The 21,164-nt window shown below is 39.0% G+C and overlaps 1 protein-coding gene across 1 annotated transcript in view; it reads left to right on the top strand.

Annotated features, from left to right (window-relative positions):
* The window catches only part of RRP15 (ribosomal RNA processing 15 homolog), a 55,086-nt gene extending 43,655 nt beyond the window's left edge, over nt 1-11,431 (top strand). Inside the window, exon 5 of the mRNA XM_005898566.3 lies at nt 9,207-11,431. Coding sequence (XP_005898628.2) covers nt 9,207-9,350 — 144 coding nt within the window. The 3' untranslated portion in view covers nt 9,351-11,431. The remainder of the gene's footprint in view (nt 1-9,206) is intronic.
* The last annotated feature ends 9,733 nt before the right edge of the window (nt 11,432-21,164 follow it).

Here is a 21,164-nt window from a genome sequence, read left to right as displayed (position 1 = left end):
CCAACTGTGAACCTGTGGACTGCAGCACACCAGGCTTCCCTGTCCTTCCCTATCTCTCGGAATTTGCTCAAACTCATGTCTATTGAGTCGGTGATGCCATACAACCATCTCATCCTCTGTTGTCCCCTTCTCCTGCCCTCAATCTTTCCCAGCATCAGGGTCTTTTCCAGTGAGTTGGTTCTTCACATCAGGTGGCCAAAGGCTTGGAGCTTCAGCTTCAGCATCAGTGCTTCCAGTGAATATTCAGGATTGATTTCCTTTAGGATTCACTGGTTTGTTCTTGCTGTCCAAGGGACTCTGAAGAGTCTTCCAGCGCCACAGTTTGAAAACATCAATTCTATGGTGCTCAGCCTTGTTTATGGTCCAGCTCTCACATCCGTACATGACTACTGGAAAAACATAGCTTTCACTAGATGTTATTTTGTTGGCAAAGTGATGTCTCTGCTTTTTAATGCACTGTCTAGGTTTGTCATAGCTTTTCTTCCAGGGAGCAAGCTTCTTTTAATTTCATGGCTGCAGTCACCATCTGCAGTGATTTTGGAGCCCAAGAAAATAAAATCTGCCACTGTTTATACTTTTTCCCTATCTATTTGCCATGAAGTGATGGGACCAGATGCCATTTTCTTGGTTTTTGAATGTTAGTTTTAAGCCAGCTTTTTCACTCTCTCTTTCACTTTCATCAGGAGGCTCTTTAGTTGCTCTTCACTTGGGAATTGCTTATTAAGAATTCTTTGAGAATTAAAGAAAAGTTTGCTTAGACATGGGATCTTCCATATAATCTTGAATCAGTAGGTTCTTCATTGAAATTCTCTTATATTCAAGATTGAAAATATTCAATTCTTATGATTCAACTTTCAGTTCTTTGGTGGGATGTCACAGTGTCTTACACAGTTAGAAAATCATTGATGTTCTTACTCAAATTCTAAAGATTTGGGGCTATATTTTACTTCTGTTGATTTCTACCAGAATACATTTTTTTAATATGAAGGGGTTTTTCGTATGCTCTTAATTTCACAGGCAGAACTTTAAGATAGGATCTGTCATCACCACTACCACATCTCAATGCAGGAGGCTGCAAATAAGAGTTTATTTGTTGGATTTTAAGAACTACAATTTGAGGGAGGCAGATTTGGATAATCCTGGAAGAGAAAGAGACAGGGACTTAACAAAAGTCACCCGCCGAGAATTGTGATCGACTGACTCAAGTCAGGGATTTGTCCTTCAGGAATCATGAGTTGTTTCAGGGTAGGAGGTCCAACAAGTAGATAAGACTGCTGTCATGAGTTTCTGGCAAGTGTCCTGAATGGCTTCTTCCGATCAGAAGGTCAGATTCCATCCAGGCAGAGGTATACATGAGTCATACTTCTCTAATGGCTTCTTGGCTCCGTTTTAGAGGGCTCTCTTAGCACACTACTGATTCCATTTTGATTGTCTTTCACACATGTAGGGGAGATTTACTAACTACAGTTGTAAATCGCATAAAAAAAATTGCAGCAGCAAAGGTATTAAGATGAATTTAGCCAGTGGTGTGAACCTGTTTTAGTTTAGGTGAAAATAAATTAAAATGAAAACATAACGGTCTTCTTAGGGGAAGCAATGAAATCAGCTGTTGCTTTTAAATATAGATATGATTATCATGTTTATTTTTTTAGGATTTGACTTAATTTTTCCCCCTTCAAAACTGAAATGAGTTCAGGTTCTTAATTATTTGGTATTAGACTAAAGAATCATTCCAAAGTTCTGTTTTCCGTTTTCCTTTTCAGTAGCTGCCAGTGTCTGTGTTTGATCCTTGAAATGGAAGCTGATTAACATTTTGAAGGGTTGTCTTCATCTTCAAAATCAACACTGACTGTTTCTGTGTGATCTTGATTAAATGTTTGCACAGAGCCAGGCCAGTGAGGGTGGGGCCTATTTTGTTTCCATGTGTCATATGGTTTTCATTAAGTTTTTGCATTTAAGTCAGTTTTATTTTTCAGTTGATGTAGGCACAGAGAGTTGTCCTGTAGGTTGCTTTAGGTCATTGAGTCATTGTTGCCTTGCAGTAAATCTGACAGACTTCATAAGCTGGTAAATTTTGATCAGTCAACACAACTTCTGTATACAGTTTGGAGCCTTGTCTCTTAACATTATATTTATATCAAGGTGAAGAATGGGAAGTATATTTAGTTTCTTTCCAATCTTAGACCTCTATCTAAACTTTCTCATTTGTAGTGTTGTTGTAGTCAGCAGTAAACTAGTAATTCAAATCCAGAACTCTCTGGGTTTTTTATTCCTATTGTAATTGTAATACATCAGTTTGCCATTGCTTCTGTTTTAGAAACAAAACAAAAACTTTTAATTCTCATGATGTCTCAAAAGTTAATGAAATCTCTCTAGGGATTGGACTTCCCTGGTGGCTCAGTGGTAAAGAATCTGCCTGCTGATGCAGGAGATGAAAGTTCGATCCCTGGATCAGGAAGATCCTTTGGAGAAGGAAATGGCAACCCACTCCAGTACTCTTGTCTCTGGGAAATCCCATGGACAGAGGAGCCTGATGAGCTATAGTCCATGGGGGTCACACAGAGTCAGACACGACTCAGTGATTGAACAACAACAGTATCTAGCGATCACCTTAGGCAAATTTTACCAATGAATGACACATTTGGAATTTGCCTCACACTTTTTCTCTTTCTCTTAATCTCTGATCCATCTTTTCTTTGTGGGTGCTCCATTTTTTAAAGGAAGTTTTATACTTAATGGAAAGCCATCTTTATGGAAAAGATTCAGTAAGTTGCAATTATGTATATCTGTTGTGTGAGATAATTTGCCCAACTTCTGACTTTGATAGAAATTAACTTAAAGTGTGCTTCAGTTCTCAGTGTATTTTAGTACTCATTCTACTGTGTAATTTTTAGGTTATAACAGATGATTTAGTAGTATATTGTGTTCATGTGTGGTGTTGGAGAAGACTCTTGAGAGTCCCTTATGCAAAGAGATCCAACCAGTCCATCCTAAAGGAAATCAGTCCTGAATGTTCATTGGAAGGACTGATGTTGAAGCTGAAACTCCAGTACTTTGGCCACCTGATGCGAAGAGCTGACTCATTTCAAAAGACCCTGATGCTGGGAAAGACTGAAGGCAGGAGGAGAAGGGGATGACAGAGGATGAGATGGTTGGTTCCTTTTCTCCTTTGTCTTTCGCTTCTCTTCTTTTCACAGCTATTTGTAAGACCTCCTCAGACAACCGTTTTGCCTTTTTGCATTTCTTTTTCTTGGCTGTGGTGTTGATCACTGCCTCCTGTACAGTGTCACGAACCTCCCATAGTTCTTCAGGCACTCTGTCAGATCTAATCCCTTGAATCTTTTTGTCACTTCCACTGTATAATCGTAAGGGATTTGATTTAGGTCATACCTGAATGGTCGAGTGGTTTTCCCTACTTTTCAATTGAAGTCTGAATTTTGCAATAAGGAATTCATGATCTGAGCCACAATCAGCTCTTCGTCTTATATTTGCTGACTGTATAGAGCTTCTCCATCTTCAGTTGCAAGGAATGTAATCAGTCTGATTTTGGTATTGACCACCTGGTAATGTCCATGTGTAGACACTGTGTTTTTGGAAGAGGGTGTTTGCTATGACCGGTGTGCTCTCTTGGCAAAATTCTATTAACCTTTGCCCTGCTTCATTCTGTATTCCAAAGCCAAATTTGCCTGTTACTCCAGGTATCTCTTGATGTCCTACTTTTGCATTCCAGTCCCCTATGATGAAAAGGACATCTTTTTTTGATGTTAGTTCTAGAAGGTCTTGTAAGTCATCATAGAACTGTTCAACTTCAGCTTCTTTGGCATTAGTGGTTGGGGTATATGTTCAACTTCAGCTTCTTCAGCATTAGTGGTTGGGGCATAGACTTGGATTACTGTGATACTGAATGGTTTGCCTTGGAAATGAACAGAAATCATTCTGTTGTTTTTGAGATGGCACCCATGTGCTGCTCAGCTGGTTGAGAATCCACCTGCAATGCTGGAGACCTGGGTTTGATCCCTGCATTGCGAAGATCCTCTGGTGAAGGAAACAGCTACCCACTCCAGTATTCTGGCCTGGAGAATTCCATGGACTGTATAGTACATGGGGTCACAAAGAGTTGGACATGACTGAGCAACTTTCATCATCTTCCATAGTGCCCCGTGTAAGTGGTGCTGGGAAAACTGGACAGCTCGGTTGAAAAGAATGAAATTAAAACACTTCCTAATGCCATACACAAAGATAAACTCAAAATGGATTAAAGACCTAAGTGTAAGACCGGAAACTATAAAACAGAGGAAAACATAGGCAGCATCCTCGATGACATAAATCAAAGCAAGATCTTCTGTGACCCTTCTCCTAGAATAATGGAAATAAAAACAAAAATAAACAAGTGGGATGTAATTAAACTTGAAGGCTTTTGCACAGCCAAAGAAATTACAAACAAGGTGAAAAGGAAACCCTCAGAATGGGAGGAAGTAATAGCAAGGGAACCAACTGACAGAGAAGTAATTTACAAAATATACAAGCAGCTCATACAACTCAATACTGGAAAAACAAACTGCCCCATCAAAAAGTGGGAAAAAAGACCTGAACAGACATTTCTCCAAAGAAGACATACAAGTGGCTAACAAACACATGAAAAGATGCTCAACATCACTTATGAGAGAAATGCAAATTAAAACTACAATGAGATAGCACCACACATCAGTCAGAATGACCACCATCAAAAAGTCTACAAACAATAAATTCTGGAGAGGGTGCGGGGGAAAAGGGAACCCTCTTGTGTTGCTGGTAAAAGTCAAATGCTGGAGAGGGTGTGGAGAAAAGGGAACCTTCTTGCATAGCTGGTGGGAATGTAAATTGATACTCCCACTATTTTGGTAAAGCATACGAAACTCCATGATCAGGGGATGGGGTGGGCTTCAGGCCATGGGGTCACAAAGAGTTGGACACGACTTAGTGACTGAACAACAGCAGCACCCCCGGGGGTTTTGGCTTCCTTGAGGTCACTGTTCCAGGCTTTCCTCGCTGCCTGACTGTAGGCACTGTGCTGGAGTCTCCCAGACTGTTTGTCCAGTTATCTTTTTCTAATATTTTCCATGACTTTTTTCTTTCTGCTCTATTTTCTGCATGATTTCCTTAGCTTTGTCTTCTCACCTTTACACTTTTTTTTTTCAGCCATCATGCTTCTATTTCTAAGCTTTTTGTTAGTGTCTTAATGTTTCTTTTTTAAAATAGCAACTGTTCTTATTTTGTAGTTACAATATAATCTCCTAACTCTTCAGGGATATTAATGGTATTTTCCCTTAAGTTGTTTTTTTTATTTGAATACTTTCTTTTTCTTAGAAGTTGCTTTTTAAATGTTTGTTTATATTATTCTTCCTCTTCTTTTTGATAAATCTTATTTGTTCATGATTAGAACAAATACTCCTAGAAAAGTTGATTGGATGCTCTGAATATGTGGAGTTTGTTCACATGACATGTGAGCTTTAATGTAGCCTTCTCTTAGTGTGTTATTTAGTAGTCACTGGTTAGATTTTCTATGGAGTGTTCCTGATCTCCTCCCTGGAGTAAAAAGCTCTGGCTGCCAGCATTTTGGGAGTCCACCATGGGACTGGCGGGACTCCTTATTGGAGGTGACGTGTATGTGCTTGTGTGGAACTGAATCCCCTGGTTTTGGTACCGCCCCATGCTTTCATCTGGGCTAGCCCATTACCCCTCCAGAGGTTAAACCTCTAGTCTTCCGCCAGGGGAGTGGGGAGGGGAATCCAGGGGAAACAATCTGATTGTTTCTCAATCTAACTTTCACCCAGTTCTCTTTATCTTGATTCCTTGTTTCTCAATCTAACTTTCACCCAGTTCTCTTTATCTTGATTCCTCCGTTCTATCCTTACTTGCAAAAGTACCAGAACTGCCCATTCCTAGGTTTTGTTTTTTTTCCCCTGAAAAGTCTGCAGGGTGAGTTGGATTAGTTGTCAGACTGACAGTTGGAGTTGCAGGATTCACCTTCCTTGGCTTTGCCAAGACATGATCCATCTGCTTCTACCTTCTAAAATCGTGTTGCTGTTTTCTCTTTGGATCTTGTCCTCATGGATTGAGCTTCCCAGGTGGCACAGTGGTACAAAATCCACCTGCTAATGCAGGAGACGCAGGTTTGATCCCTGGGTCAGGAAGATCCCCTGGAGAAGGAAATGGCAACCCACTCCAGTACTCTTGCCTCTGGGAAATCCCATGGACAGAGGAGCCTGGCGGGTTACGCTCCATGGGATCGCAGAGTGTCCAACGGGCCGGAGAATTCCATGGACTATATATAGTCCATGGAGTCACAAAGGGTCAGATATGACTGCGTGACTTTCACTTTGCTAGTGACTAAACTTGAGTAATTAACTTGGCAGAGGTGTTACAGTTAATGGTTCAAAGTGGATCTCTGTTCATTGCGAACAGCTCTGGCTTATTTAAGTAAGGTGAGATTGGCAGAGAAAACTTTAGCTGACTCAGGGAAAATGGCCTTTTATTCAGTTAGGTAACTGAATCTCACAGAAGCAGAAGTTTAGGAATGTGGGTGTGGTCCTGTAGAGATGAGGAATGGAGGCCTGTTGGCGTCCTCCAGGAGCAGCGTTATAAACTGCCTTTCTGCTTTGTCGCCCTCTGTCAGTGGCGGCACAGAAAGCATTGGAACTGTTGGGTTTTTAACCAACACAGATGTCTCTTGTTTCTTCATGCTGGTTAAATTATAGTACAAAGTGTACTGTTTGATTCACTAAGTCAGTTCTGAAAACTTTTTCACATTTATATGCTCTCCAGTCTTCGGGGTCTATTTAGGAAAAAGCTTTGACGAATAAGCCAAAAGGACATTTTTTCCTGTTTGTGATAGCATCCTTTTTTAAAAAAAAAAAATGGTATTATTGTTTCAGGGCTATATTTTTTTAAATTAAAAAAAAAATGGCTTCAGAATTAGATAAGTAATCTCTTAACCCTGTAAGTGTTTTTAACATCTTTTCTCCTAATAATTGCTTTTTATAGGTTAATAGGCTCCCATAAAGTAACTGTTTTCTCTAACCAAATGGGTTCTTATATATTTAGATATTTCCCCCACATTGTGTATTTCTGTGCATGGAGTAAGTAGAAAAGCACAGACTGTTAGCTCCATGAAGACAGGGACTTTGTTTTGTTCATCTCTCTTTCTCACACTCGGGACAGTGTTTGATAGGCAGTTCTCAGTGAATATTTGTGGAATGAAGAAACTAGTTCAGCCTCCTGCACTACTTAATTAATGCCACAAGGTGGTACTGTTGTACCATGAAATAAAAGGCTGTAATTCTCAGACTCTCTTGCATGGTTTTATATAAATCCTATGAATAAACAAAATGAATTGACTACCATTATGTTTATTGCCTGGTTCGGTTATTTACGGTTTTAGCGTGTGACTAGTCTTTTGAGTCCATGATTTGGGGAGGCAGTGAGATCATAACTTATATAACATTTGGTCCAGATTTTTATCAAATTTTAAATGTGAGAGCATCTATAAACACCTAGCACAGTATCAGGTTAGTTTCATTTTTCACTCTTTCAATTAATTTTGGATTAAAATACCATGTTAAAAATTTCTCTGTGTGTTAAAATAATTTGCCAAATGTTTTCTAATAGGTTATCACTGAATGTGAAATATTTTGTAAGTCTGTTTTGATTGTCAGAAGATTTAAAAAAGTGATCCCAAACCTAGATTTTACTATATCACCACAAACAATGCACCCCCCCCACCCACCCCCCCTACACTGCAGATAAAATATATAATTCTGCCTCCATGGTTCTTGCATGATCAGATCAGATCAGTCGCTCAGTCGTGTCCAACTCTTTGCGACCCCATGAATCGCAGCACGCCAGGCCTCCCTGTCCATCACCAACTCCCGGAGTTCATTCAAACTCACGTCCATCGAGTCAGTAATGCCATCCAGCCATCTCATCCTCTGTCGTCCCCTTCTCCTTTTGCCCCCAGTCCCTCCCAGCATCAGAGTCTTTTCCAATGAGTCAACTCTTCGCATGAGGTGGCCAAAGTACTGGAGTTTCAGCTTTAGCATCGTTCCTTCCAAAGAAATCCCAGGGCTGATCTCCCTTAGAATGGACTGGTTGGATCTCCTTGCAGTCCAAGGGACTCTCAAGAGTCTTCTCCAACACCACAGTTCAAAAGCATCAATTCTTCGGTGCTCAGCTTTCTTCACAGTCCAACTCTTGCATCCATACATGACCACAGGAAAAACCATAGCCTTGACTAGACGGACCTTTGTTGGCAAAGTAATGTCTCTGCTTTTGAATATGCTGTCTAGGTTGGTCATAACTTTCCTTCCAAGGAGTAAGCGTCTTTTAATTTCATGGCTGCAGTCACCATCTGTAGTGATTTTGGAGCCCAGAAAAAAGTCTGACACTGTTTCCACTCTTTCCCCATCTATTTCCCATGAAGTGATAGGACCGGATGCCATGATCTTCGTTTTCTGAATGTTGAGCTTTAAGCCAACTTTTTCACTCTCCACTTTCACCTTCATCAAGAGGCTTTTGAGTTCCTCTTCACTTTCTGCCATAAGGGTGGTGTCATCTGCATATCTGAGGTTATCGATATTTCTCCCGGCAGTCTTGATTCCAGCTTGTGTATCTTCCAGTCCAGCTTTTCTCATGATGTACTCTGCATATAAGTTAAATAAGCAGGGTGACAATATACAGCCTTGACGTACTCCTTTTCCTATTTGGAACCAGTGTGTTGTTCCATGTCCAGTTCTAACTGTTGCTTCCTGACCTGCATACAAATTTCTCAAGAGGCAGATCAGGTGGTCTGGTATTCCCATCTCTTTCAGAATTTTCCACAGTTTCTTGTGATCCACACAGTCAAAGGCTTTGGCATAGTCAAGAAAGATGTTTTTCTGGAGCTCTCTTGCTTTTTCGATGATCCAGCGGCTGTTGGCAATTTGATCTCTGGTTCCTCTGCTTTTTCTAAAACCAGCTTGAACATCTTGTATGAGGCTCACATTTTTTAACACAGTACTACATATTTGTGTGTATATGATCGTAATGCATACAGTTAATCTATCGTTTGTCTTGGTTTTACTCCTATTATAAAACAAAGTGTTGACAGGTTTGTTTTGTAGCCTAGAATTTTAAAATTTCCTTATGGTGAAATTGACTTTTGAATATTTTGATCATGTACTTTCCCTTAGACTGAAGCGAAATCAGAAGAGGGCCCAGGATGGACGATCTTGCGTGATGATTTCATGATGGGAGCGTCCATGAAAGACTGGGACAAAGAAAGCGATGGACCAGACGGCAGCAGACTGGGGTGTGGAAGTGACTCTGACACATAATGCTGTATAAGAAACACAGTTTACATTTTGTTTTTCCTGGAAAAATAGTTCATACTCTGAAGGTTGGGAAATTATAAAGGTTGCATTTGTAAGAAAGCCAAAAGACTTTCATTATTACCAACTTTGGTGTTTCCTTTTTTCATGTAAACTTTGTTAAAATTACATTTCAAACCTTATATGATTTTAAGCATTGTTCCTTAGAACATTTGTAAAAAGAAATATTTCTACTTGAGAGGTGCATTTTGCTAGGTTCACTATAGGTTTACATATTGCTCTTGGATATTGGTATTTCAGCTATCACCGGTGTTTGTGGAAATGCAACATCAATTTATAATTAAAATGAACTCCTTGATGTTAGTGTTTTTAAGCCTCTAACTTACAGACCTGAATATGTATATTTTTTGTGGGAAAGGGTGGGTGGTGGTTTTGGTGAGGTATTGAGAAAACCTATGTATTAATAACAAAATTTTTAAATCATAGCATTTCTGATTTGGGGTAATGATTTTATTTATAGATACTCTGGCAAATAATGATTTAAGAAGTATAAAATTTCTACTTATATGTTGCCTTTTATATGCTAAGTAATGTATATAAATAATGACTTAGATTTATTTTAAATGTTTATTTTTGTATGAGAGATTTACTGAGGTGGAAATTCTCATATTTAACTTACACAGTGAGGCATAATTTCTTAGGAAGCATATTTGACATGTTCTAGTTTCTCTTATTTTCCCTATTTTTGAGTTTTCCCCCCTATATTTGAGTTAGCTTAAATACTCTTTTATGGACGGACTGACCAGTGAAATGGTAGACAATAGATGCGTAGGTGTGTGCTTAGTCACTTCAGCCGTGTCTGACTCTTTGCGGCCCTATGGACTGTAGCCCACCATGTTCCTCTGTGCATGGCATTCTCCAGGCAAGAATACTGGAGTGGGTTGCCATGCCCTCCTCCAGGGGATCTTTCCCGCCCAGGGATCGAACCAGCATCTTCTGCGGCTCCTGACTTGCAGGCAGGTTCTTTACCACTGAGCTAGCAGGGAAGCCCAGACAACAGATAGTCTGCATCAGAAAGCTGCATCTGAGTTGACGCTTGATTCCTTATAGTTGCCTTAAAGATTACTAAATTGGGTGACTTTTAAAGTCTAGATGTTAAACAGAAAGAGATAAGAAAGCAGGACTATTTAAATACCATTCTAAAATTTCTGTGACACTGGGCCTAAGCTGCAAAGTTTGTAGGGGAATTATTTAATAAAAGTGATCTGTTCTTTTTTATAAAAGAGTTCATCTCTTTCGCCATCTTTCCATAATAAAAATAGTTGCCTCCCACTACCCAGTTGCACTTGTTTGCGTGTGTTATATATGGAAGGATAATCCTCCCCTCAGAACTATGCTAGAGCAGAGATGTTTATATTTGCAAACCCATTTGAGTGTTACAAGTATTATGTAACCAGAGTCAAATTAGTCCATGGCCTGGTATTTGTTATCCTAAAAGGAAGGTATACATCTCAGATATCAAATGCTTAAACTAGCAGAGCTCAAAATGCATTTTTATATTTATTCAAACTTTTGAAATTTAGTGTTTTCTTGAATTATAGGACTGCTATTTTGTCAATGTAATATAAATAAATGTGAACAGATATTCCTCAGTAGTAACACGAGCATCTAAATATCTCAGTATAACTTAACACACATAAATATACGTAGATAATTTTGAGAAATTTGCAGCACCTAAAAATTTACCTTTTCAGAATCAAAGATTTTAATTTTTTTTTTTTGCTATTTGTTTCTGAATCATTAAAGCTTTGCAAAAATTCTCCTGTACTAACATCAGGTGATAGAAATGGGTAAATAACTTCTCATTTAGTTAAAAAAAAAAAAAGTTGTTTTTGTATAGTCCTTGGTTTAACTTCAAACTGATAGTAAGAGAATATTTGTAGATTTTCTTCTCTCAGAAGCTATTTTACTCCAAAATAAAATTGAAGTGCTGTTATAAGGAAAAAAATGTATCACTTAATGCTAAAAGGCTATAAAGCATATTTAAATTATGTGAAATAATTTTTATCATAAAAGATGGAATGTTTTTTGTGTATTAGTATTTCTGCATATTGACTATCGAATAATTGAGCAAAATACCACCATACATGAATCTAAGGATTAGCATATTATTTTAGAAACTAAGTGTGTATCTTTAGGTGAATGTTTTAAGTAATCTCTCATCTCTACCCTAAATATTTTACCCTACCACATTTAAATTCTTCTGACACCTAAAATATAACAATATTTGGGTATATGTTTTGGTTAACTGTTTAGGGTAATAGTAATAAATAGATTTTATTTTTGTTTAGAAAGCACAATGGAAAATAGTAAGCAAGAAACCAATTACTAGGTATTATCATATTCCCTTATCTGGATGTTCAGATAGCTAGGGAGAATATTCTCAGTATTAGCATAGTTTAGAATTACTTGTTTTTTTGTTTTTAGGCTTTGCAATCTCATGAAGTTATAGACTGACAGTAACTTAGAATCATTACAGTAGTTTAGTACTTTAAAATACTGAATTTTTTAAGTTACTTAGACTTCGACTAGATCAGGTATTATTCTACTCATTACAAAAATATATCTGGGAAATACGTTGGATGGACTAGTCTGAAGGCTCACTGTCAGTACTTATAACCTGAAATGGCTCTGCAGGAAGTTGCAGTATATTGGTTGACGGGAAAGTCCAGTCCTTCTATAATAAGTGGGTGGAGGGAATGTTTAAATTGTGGAAAACCGCTTAGGACTTTTCAGTCACTGTGTTTTTGCACATGTGAACGTACTTACTATTCAGCGGCTACCAACTAACCTAGTCTGTAGCCGCCCATGCTGGTCTTGAGGGCCATGAAGAACTGAACCATGAGGCCATCTAATTACAGTTTATAGACACCCAAAGATGCCCCTGTCAAACATACAACAGCAGAGAAGTCCTGAGGTTGACGTGTGAGCGGGAGCATGGACAAACTGAAGACAAACGGTGTTGCCGAGGGGTGAAAGGAGTAATAAGGAAAGGCCTGCAGGAGACTTCATAGGACTTAAATATCTCTTTAAAAGAGATAAGAGGAGCTCAAATAAGTTGACACTTTGGCGTCTTCTGCATAATTTTTTTCCTCTTTCTATATTTTCCTCTATCTCTCTATATACTTATTTTTGTTACAGATTTTTATGAATATATGTGTTGAAGGAGTCATAAGTGAAATGGGATGGGAGTTTTATTTTTTCAGTCTTTTTAAATGCCCACAGAGGACCATTAGTATGCTTAGTATATTATTATTAATACATTCATGCCACATGAATCTCACTTTTAAAACAAACATTTGAAGAAATCAGTAAGTATTTTTTGACATTTGTAATTTCTTAAGGAAGTGTGTGTGTGTGTTGGGGGGGATGGAGTGTGTGTCTTAATCCAGGCTGCTACATCAGATACCGTAGACTGGGTGGCAAAAACAACAAACAGTTATTTCGTGGTTCTGGAGGTTGGAAAGTCCAGGATCAAGGTGCTGGCAGATCTGATGTCTGATGAGCACCCTCCTCCTGGTTTGTCAACAGCTGACCTCTTGCTGTGTCTTTACTTGAGGGAGAGAGATTGTCTTTCTCAGTGTCTCTTACAAGGGCACCTCCCTCATGACCCAGTTAGTTACCTTCTAAAGGACTCCACCTCCAATATTATCATATCAGGAATAGAGAGCTTCAACATAGGAATTGGAAAATGCATTGTGGGGGAAGATACAAAATTCCAGTCCATAGCAATGTATAAAATAGCAAACGGTACATTTGTACATAGACATGAAAGAACTTTAGCTGCCCTTGTTCTTCTTAACTTAAATTTCCTAATATTTAAATTTCAATAGAATTAGAAAGTTGTTTATCTGGCATTAATTGAGTACCTGTTCCAAGAACTGTGCTAGAATTATTTGAGTGATGATATTGTTTATGCAAAATAAGGAATAATTTTACTCCTGTAAAAAAAAACAAACCTCCTCTTCCTTTCTAAAGTTGACTTCCTGTAGTAAGCGCCCACTGTGTGATTTGAATCTTGCCGCAGTTTGGATTACCAGTGATAACTTGAAATAAATCAGTTACCTACCATGACTTAAAAAATACTTGTTAAAAAAATAACCTTTTAAAGATTATAGTGGATGTTTCACAGATTAAAGATTCAGATTAAATTGCACATTAAAAGTCTATTACAGTAGAATTGTACAATAACTGTACAGAAACAGAGAGTCCTGGAATAACGAAGCATGTCTGTACTAAATAGATTAGGTCTGTAAATAGATTAATTTGTCAGTACACTATTGATGTTAAGTTCATTTTTACTTGGAAACAATTTTCAGTTGAGGGAAGCAGAGTTCATAACTGCTCTTTCCTTAAATTCATCTGTTAAGATCAATGGGACTAGTGTTTATCTCCACTCCGTGCATCAGTGATAGGTAGAGAGTCTGTTAAGCTCTGCAGAAACAGTATGAAGACTGTTTGAGGTGAATTGGCAGTTAGAACAAATTTTGGAAATAGAGAGGACGCATCCTTGCCTACAGAAAGGAATCTGTGATTTTGGGCCAGCTGGATAGATGAATCTTAACTACTTCAGTGACGTTAGGCCCCTAGTGAATTTTTCCTTTGGGTGTGCTTTTCTGAAACTTGACTAAAAATGTCAATCATGAGGGGCTTCCCAGGTGGTGCTAGTGGTGAAGAATCCACCTGCCGATGCAGGAGACGCAAGAAATGTGGGTTTGATTCCCTGGGTTGGTAGGGTCCCCTGGTGGAGGAAATGGCAACTCCAGTATTCTTAGCTGAAGAATTCCATGGATGAGAGGAGCCTGGTGGGCTACAGTCTGTGGGGGTCACAAAGAGTTAGACATGACAGCGCACACACCCATCATCTATAAAAACTGATGCTTCAAAAATAAGTCATAAGAATCCTTGAACACATTGGGAAGTAAAACTGTGTCTGAGATAGGTGACAAGATGTTTAGAATAATGACTGGTGGCAAGTCCTAAGAGTTGTAATGAACTAATCCGAACTCTGTAGATTGAAAAGATATCTTCCAGCAATTCTTAAACAATTTTAGGTCCTCTAAAGGATGTTTTCTAGCTTAGAGCCACACACTATTCTTCCATCTGGTCTAGTGAGCATCCTTCGAGGGAGTTTTGACTTCAGGCTTTTTATGGAGTTGTGTGAAGAACCTTCTGTACTCAGATGAGTTGTACTCAGAGACAGAGTTACAAAGTATGTTTTGTTAACAATATCTGGCCCAACATTGCTCACCTCACTCACTACCCCCACCCCACTATAGCAGGAGTATGTATTTCTGTTAATGCTGTTTGGTTTTCATTGAGTCGTTGAACAAGAGTATATGCTAGAGAAGTAGGTTTAATTTCTTACAGTCGTAGTCCCTCCATCAGTACTGCCCAGTAGCACTTTGTGTGGTGATGGGAGTGTATCTCCATTGCCCAATGTGGGAGTCCAAGTGGCTGTTGAGCATCTCTTTATTTAAAAGCTGCATGTGGCTAGTGGTAATATGTCTATCTGTGAACAGATTAAAGTTCCAGAGCATATATTTAGTCTAATAAAACATCAGCCAATTTTGGAATCATCAGTCTACTTTGAATTCTCCCATAAACTTTGATAGATACAATCTATGTACATACAAATACTGGTGTGATTTTATTGACTAAATTATGGTTGATGTCTTTTTCACTACTTGTATTTTTTAAAGAGATGTGTTAAGTTGCTTTGTAATTACTTCCTGAGGTGTAACTATTATCCTTACATGTTAGGCCACTGTGCGTAACAAACAGTATTTGAGCTTTTAGTATTATCACCTGTGGCTTTCAGAATGAACACACTGAACTTGAAGTCTCGTGGCTGTGTGCTGAAAGAAGAGGTGTTAGGTGTGTGATACGCAAAAAAGGACATACTGAGAACTGCAGGAGCAGTGGGTAGCGGGTACCATCTAAGCCAGTGTTCCAGTGCTGGGGACTTTGGTCAGGAGCCTTCTTAGTTTGGGGGTCTCCGGAGGAAGTGCCTTCCGTGGCAGGGCTCCCGCGGTGTCCGGCAGCTCTGATCTGCGCCAGCACACACTTGACATCCTGCCCGAGCAAATGTAGCTTGCAGATTGGGGCAAAAAAAACCAAAAAAACCCAACAGAAAACAAAGTACACCATGAGCATTATTAGCACAGCCAGTTTAAAATGATGAGGTGTTAACCACATTTGTATAAATAACAGTTTCTCTAACCCCTGAATCATTATCCTGCATCTTTAATGCAATCGGTTCATAAACAACAAAGCAGGAACACCAAATTTGTATGGGGTCAGGACCAACTGGGGCTCTGAATGGAGAGACAGCTGAGAGTGTGTCCTTTGCGTGGGTGGCCTCGCAGCTGTTGATTCACCCCGGAGCTACTAGACAGTTGCCTCTGCGCACTCACAGAACCAGCTTCAGTCTTAGGTAAAAATGGATCCCCTCCCCTGGGATGGACATAAACAATGGGTTGACATCAGCTCTCAAAACATCAGCCAGGCAGCCAGACACAGCAGTTACCCTGAAATACTGAGTAGTACCAAGCATAACATCAGGGCTGTTTGTGCATAATATTTGTCTTTGTATTATAACACCGGGCTCTCTTAAGTGTATTGTAAATAAGCTCAAGAGTCCAGAAGGTTCAAGGTGACATTATCCTTCTTTACAAATGGTAGAAGTGGTAGGAATATCTGTTGCATGACAGAACTGCCGTATTTTGGCCTTCATGAGGACTCCAAGTATACTTTTTAATGATGAATGAAGCTATATTTACCTGGAATATTTTTAGAAATGCCAGTATTCATTGTTAAAAATGACAAAAGAAATCAAAACTAAGTTCAGAGTTCAGTTTGGACTCTTATTAAGCTATGTGACCTTGCAAAGATGTCAAAACTTTTTGAGGCTATTTTGTAGCTCAGGCTTCCCTGGTGGCTCAGACGGTAAAGAATCCACCTACAATGCTGGAGACCTGGGTTCAGTCCCTGGATTGAGAAGATCCCCTGGAGGAGGGGATGGCAACCCACTCTAGTAGTCTTTCCTGGAGAATCCCCATGGACAGAGGATCCGGGTGGGCTACAGTCCACGGGGTCACAAAGAGTCAGACACAACTGAGCGAATAAGCACAGCACACATGTGGCTCAGGCACAGGGATCCGTTTGTTTACATTGGAGGGATTGGAATAATGCACGCACAGCGGCTGCCTAGCACAGTGCCTGCTCTAGTAGGGAGAGTCTGAAAAAACAGTATTACGTGGTTGGAGAACTAGGTGCAGTACATGTAGATATGGTATTCATTTTTAATCTATGTAATCGTAAGTGTTCTTCTCGATAACGAGTTTCCCCCATAAAAGCTTAAAGCCTTGCAGATAGTAGATACTTATGAAGTAGATACTTGTGAACACCCAGTAATTCTACTTCTAAAAACCCTCCACAGGAAAAGATCTCAATTACAGAAAATGCTGTGTGAACAATATAATAGCATTATTTTTAACAGCAACAGATTATAGACAAGTTCAGTGAAAGGAGGACACATAAAAATGTCTATCAACTATGGTAACTTCCACGTGTGTGCTACCATTTAACATGAAGGCTGTGAAGACTGGTGAAATCACATGTCAAGAATGCATGTAGACCAAAAATGTAAGATTACAAGCATTATGGCTAGCTTAAGTACATTTTTCAAATGCCAGAAATTCATTAGATGAATATAAGAACATAATGCATTCTCTTTTTAAGAAAATAACTTTTGACTGTCTGAAAAGACGTCTCATACTGAGTACCAAGATTCTGATGTTTAAATGAGAGCTTAAGACATATTTACTGCCCACCCACTTCAGCTGTTCCAGAACCCAAACTAAATACTGTCTTAATACAACATTCTAAGGGTTGACAGTTGTTTTTGTTGCTAAGTCATGTCTGACTCTTTGCCTCCCCATGGACTAACCTGCTCCAGGCTCCTCTGTCCATGGGATTTCCCAGGCAAGAATACTGAGCGGGTTGCCATTTCTTCCTCTGGGGGATCTTCCCGATCCAGGGATCAAACCTGCGTCTCCTGCTTGGCAGGCAGATTCTTTACCACTGGAGAGATGCAACCTTTCAAATATGAGTTGGATCAGAAAAAGTGATAATAGCAAATCTTTATACAGTAATTACCATGTTCCAGATACTATGTAACATTTTCTAATACCCTTAACTCATCCGGTCTGTCTTCCTATAACCTTGTGAAGGAGGTGCTGTTGTTATCCCCAACATACAGTTAAGGAAACAGGCAGTAGCTTAAATAACTTGCCCCAGGATACAGAGCCAACTAATACAATCCGGTCCAAGTTCCAGTCATAGACGCCGTTAAACACAACAATGGTTTACTCACATTTTAGATGATATTAATGTCTTAGAGAAAATGAGATTCTAGAAATTTGTACTTTGTTCCTGGGGAAAAAAGCGTAGTACATTTTTTAGTCTCATATACTCATGACATGAACCTATGGCTAGTGGAAAATAGGGGTGGACAGCACATTTCAAAAGGCATTTTCCTGGGCGTTAAGCAGTTTAAAGATAGGCTTTATTTTGGTTGCTACAGTCAGTTTATTTACGCAACATGAAACGCTGGACTGGAAGAAACACAAGCTGGAATCAAGATTGGCTTAAAGCTCAACATTCAGAAAACGAAGATCATGGCATCCGGTCCCATCACTTCATGGGAAATAGATGGGGAAAGAGTGGAAACAGTGTCAGACTTTATTTTTCTGGGCTCCAAAATCACTACAGATGGTGACTGCAGCCATGAAATTAAAAGACGCTTACTCCTTGGGAGGAAAGTTATGACCGACCTAGATAGCATATTCAAAAGCAGAGACATTACTTTGCCAACAAAGGTCCGTCTAGTCAAGGCTATGGTTTTTCCTGTGGTCATGTATGGATGCAAGAGTTGGACTGTGAAGAAGGCTGAGTGCCGAAGAATTGATGCTTTTGAACTGTGGTGTTGGAGAAGACTCTTGAGAGTCCCTTGGACTGCAAGGAGATCCAACCAGTCCATTCTGAAGGAGATCAGCCCTGGGATTTCTTTGGAAGGAATGATGCTAAAGCTGAAACTCCAGTCCTTTGGCCACCTCATTTGAAGAGTTGACTCATTGGAAAAGACTCTGATGCTGGGAGGGATTGGGGGCAAGAGGAGAAGGGGACGACAGAGGATGAGATGGCTGGATGGCATCACTGACTCGATGGACGTGAGTCTGAGTGAACTCCGGGAGTTGGTGATGGACAGGGAGGCCTGGCGTGCTTCGATTCATGGGGTCGCAAAGAGTTGGATATGACTGAGCGACTGATCTGATCTGATCTGATTGGAGAATTTATTATATATCTTGTTTGAGTATGTCTGACAACTGAAACTTTACTATCTGATTATCTGGATGCTGCAGAAATGGAACCACCTTAACTATTGGAGTGGATTAGTTCCCTGGTCTGTAGCTCCTTTTATATTAAAATATGATATGTTGCCCATAACTCTGGTTGTTATACTTCATAATATTAGATGGCTTATGAAAGTGTAAGGGCTGACATTTTTGCTATTAAGAATTTAGATATTCAAACTGCTTTCAGAGTAGATTTTAGGATATTATTGGCTAGGAGATAACAGGTAACTAAAACTTTATAATTTTTCCTCTAGAAAAGAAGTCAATGGAAAATATTATTGAGGTGAAGCTTAATTGCAGTTTTCTTTTTAAATTATAGCCCAATGACACTGTATGATTGTTTAATAGGCCGTGATGAAAATATCCAGGGAAATCGAGCATGTCAGTTTTCTCCACAAATAGAAAGTTGTGAGACATACCGCTTTTCTCCTCTAGGTGGCATGAGTTAGGCTCTCATTGAATTAACTGATTTTTTTTTTTTTTTTTTCCCCCCAATAACAGGAGTGTTGATTCCATTTAATTGTTATAACTGGTCACATAACTAGATTGATCTTATAACAATATGTAGTTTAGTGACTGTAAGAAACTTAATTAACAAAGACTTCTTAAAAAACAAAAACTTGTTATCTCTAATAACTAGTAACTAAATCATTTTTATGTATTGCTGAAGTCTCTCTGCCTCCTAGCATGCACTCTTTTCTGGATTTATTTCTTTGGTCTTTGATAAACAGTTTGCCATTTGATAGGAACTGTAAAGATCTGCCTTTGTTCTTGGAAAGACACATAGATATAGCTGAAACAATCCAAAAAGAAACCAGAAATGTAGGTGCAGCTCCCAGGTGTCCCTGGTTTTGTTGCAGCCTTTACTGTTTACTAAACTGGAAAGATCAACATGTAAAAAGTCAGTATGACATGACCTGGAAGCGGCAAATGACACAAACATTCTGTTCTTTTTTTCTGTACACTAAAATGGGGAGAGGACACTTTATTTTTACCTTGCAGATTGTTTCTCTGTTGTTCACTTTCCAAAGTTTAAAAATTAGTTTGGCTGTACCCAGAATACAAGAAACACTTGCTAATCCCCAGTCATTTTCATCCTCATCCTCTTCTTCCTGTCCATGTGGCAAATGGGCTTTCATTGAGCTCAGAAGAATCTTGACCAGGTACCTTTCAGGGGCTTCATCTTGGGGGTGATGCACGTTTATATAAACGCTACAATCATACAATTCAGCATTTTCAAATTATAGCTCTCATAGTGATTATTAGCATCAGTAGCATAAGCAAAGAAAAAAAAGGCTTGAAAATATGCATAATACTGATATATCACTCTTGAGAAAAGGTGAAAATTTAACTGATGCATTGTTACAGGTTCAGATTTGAAGGTAGCTTCATTTTAGGGTGACAGCCTGGGACAGTCCTGGTTTCCTCCTGTTGCCCAATGTGTTGATGAAAAGCATCCTCTTCACTCTTGAAGGTTTTTGGGTTTGTGTGATGAATTATACTGTTGCCTTCGATGTAAGGACTAACCTTTTCTGAGACTTGAAACAAACATCAGGAAAAGTTTGTGGCTCTTAGTCTCCATTTTTACAAACCATTACTACCATGTGGCTTTGCTTTTTACAATATTTATTAAAATATATTTACACTGCTTTTTAAAGGACTGGTTTGATAGTCCTTTGCTAGTTCTTCCTTCTAATGTTTAAAAAAAACCACATCCAGGTTTTCTGTTGATGTGCAGTTGCTACTGCCTGTTGGTTCTTGTTTTATTTTCATTTTTTTAATTGCAGGATAATTGAAGCAGCAGAAAGGGAAGGCTTTGGAAACATGGTTGGTACCTTTGCTCATGGAAATTTGCCCGTTCAAACTTTTCCACAATCTATGAAGCCCCCTGAAAGGATGACACATTCATTTAAAGACTGTATATGTTAAATGATAAAAATTCTACTTTATGTTGTCCTACTCATTTTAATTATGAGAATATCATTCTGTTTTTCTCTTACCCTTTGCCTTTTCTCTTCCTTCCTCATTCTTACATTTTTACTTTGTTCATACGACTCTGTCACACTTTTCCCACAGCAGCCTAATTCCAGTCTCTTGCTTTGTGAAGAGTCTGGGGACTGCTGACCTAGTGCAGTTAGTGAAGTAGGAGCGGAGATTCAGTAAAGGCAAGTGTCGAACCCTGCCCTAAAAATGAAGGAAAACTCTGCTGCTGGCTTCATTTGATCAGCATTAGTGTTTCATCAAGCACATATCCATATTTTACTATATGAGCACTGTCCCCATAACGTCCATATATTTGTATCTGTCACTCAATGCTATTCATTGATATCCGTCACCAAGT

This window comes from Bos mutus, chromosome 16 (genome assembly GCF_027580195.1).
Source record: "Bos mutus isolate GX-2022 chromosome 16, NWIPB_WYAK_1.1, whole genome shotgun sequence".
NCBI lineage: Eukaryota > Metazoa > Chordata > Mammalia > Artiodactyla > Bovidae > Bos > Bos mutus.
This window is presented reverse-complemented; position numbering and strand designations above follow the sequence as displayed.